The 849-nt window shown below is 65.6% G+C and overlaps 1 protein-coding gene across 1 annotated transcript in view; it reads right to left on the bottom strand.

The window, feature by feature from the left end:
* Positions 1 to 52: 52 nt before the first annotated feature.
* Positions 53 to 849, bottom strand: part of MNEG_16373 (GMP synthase (glutamine-hydrolysing)) — a gene marked incomplete at both ends in the record, with an annotated part of 2,136 nt that continues 1,339 nt past the window's right edge. Inside the window, 2 exons of the mRNA XM_014035157.1 lie at positions 53 to 67; positions 319 to 384. Coding sequence (XP_013890611.1) covers positions 53 to 67; positions 319 to 384 — 81 coding nt within the window. The remainder of the gene's footprint in view (positions 68 to 318; positions 385 to 849) is intronic.

Raw genomic sequence — 849 nt, 5'->3', positions numbered from 1 at the left:
GGTGGGGAGGATGGATTGGGGGGCTGTGTTTGGGACAGCCAGGCCTCACGTTTTAGATATGTTGTTGCTGGGGAAAATGGGGTCGGTGGGACGGGGTGGTGTGCAAGTGGTGTGCTTGGCGTCACGGGCTGGTGTCAGCAGGCGCCGCCCACGTGCACCTCGCCACTCAATTCGAGCACCGCCCCGCGACGCCTCCCGCCGCGCGCGCCGCGGCCGCGGCGCCCTCCCTGCCTCCGGCGCAGCACGCCCCTGCGCGTAGCGCGCGCCCCGTCGCGCCCCCCGGCGCGCGAGCCGCCCCCCAGGAGGTTGCCCACCCACCTGCACCAGGAACTTGGGCTTGATGCCCCGAGTTTCCTGCAGCATGGTTGAGTACTCGTTGAACACCTGGGGCCAAGGGGGGGGGCAGGCATGGTGGGGCTTGGGGGTTGGGGAGTGGGGAGTGGGGAGGGCGTCGTTGCAGATGGGGGGCCGTCAGTGGGTGCCGCGAGTGCTGATGGCTAATGGTGGGTGACGACGGCCTCAGGGGTGGTTCAAGGACCGGGCGGTTCAAGGTCCCAAAACTTCGAACCATCACCCATGCCCAAGCAAGGCTCGCCCACACCCTGGAAGCGCTGGCCCCAACCTTCCCGCCCTTCCCTAAATGCGGATGGCGGATGCACTTGCGGCCAGGCCACTCAAAGGTGTGAGGACCTTAAGTCGCACACCGTCAAACACACACACCCACACCAGACACACCCACACTGGACACACCCACACGCGCCACACACTCTTCCTCTCTCCCCCTGCACCTCTCTTTGCTCGACAACTTTGAAACACACACATGCACGCACACACTGCCACACATCAAAC

This window comes from Monoraphidium neglectum, assembly GCF_000611645.1.
Source record: "Monoraphidium neglectum strain SAG 48.87 unplaced genomic scaffold scaffold06298, whole genome shotgun sequence".
NCBI lineage: Eukaryota > Viridiplantae > Chlorophyta > Chlorophyceae > Sphaeropleales > Selenastraceae > Monoraphidium > Monoraphidium neglectum.
The sequence above is the reverse complement of the archived record's forward strand: the minus strand, read 5'-3'. Positions and strand labels throughout refer to the sequence as shown.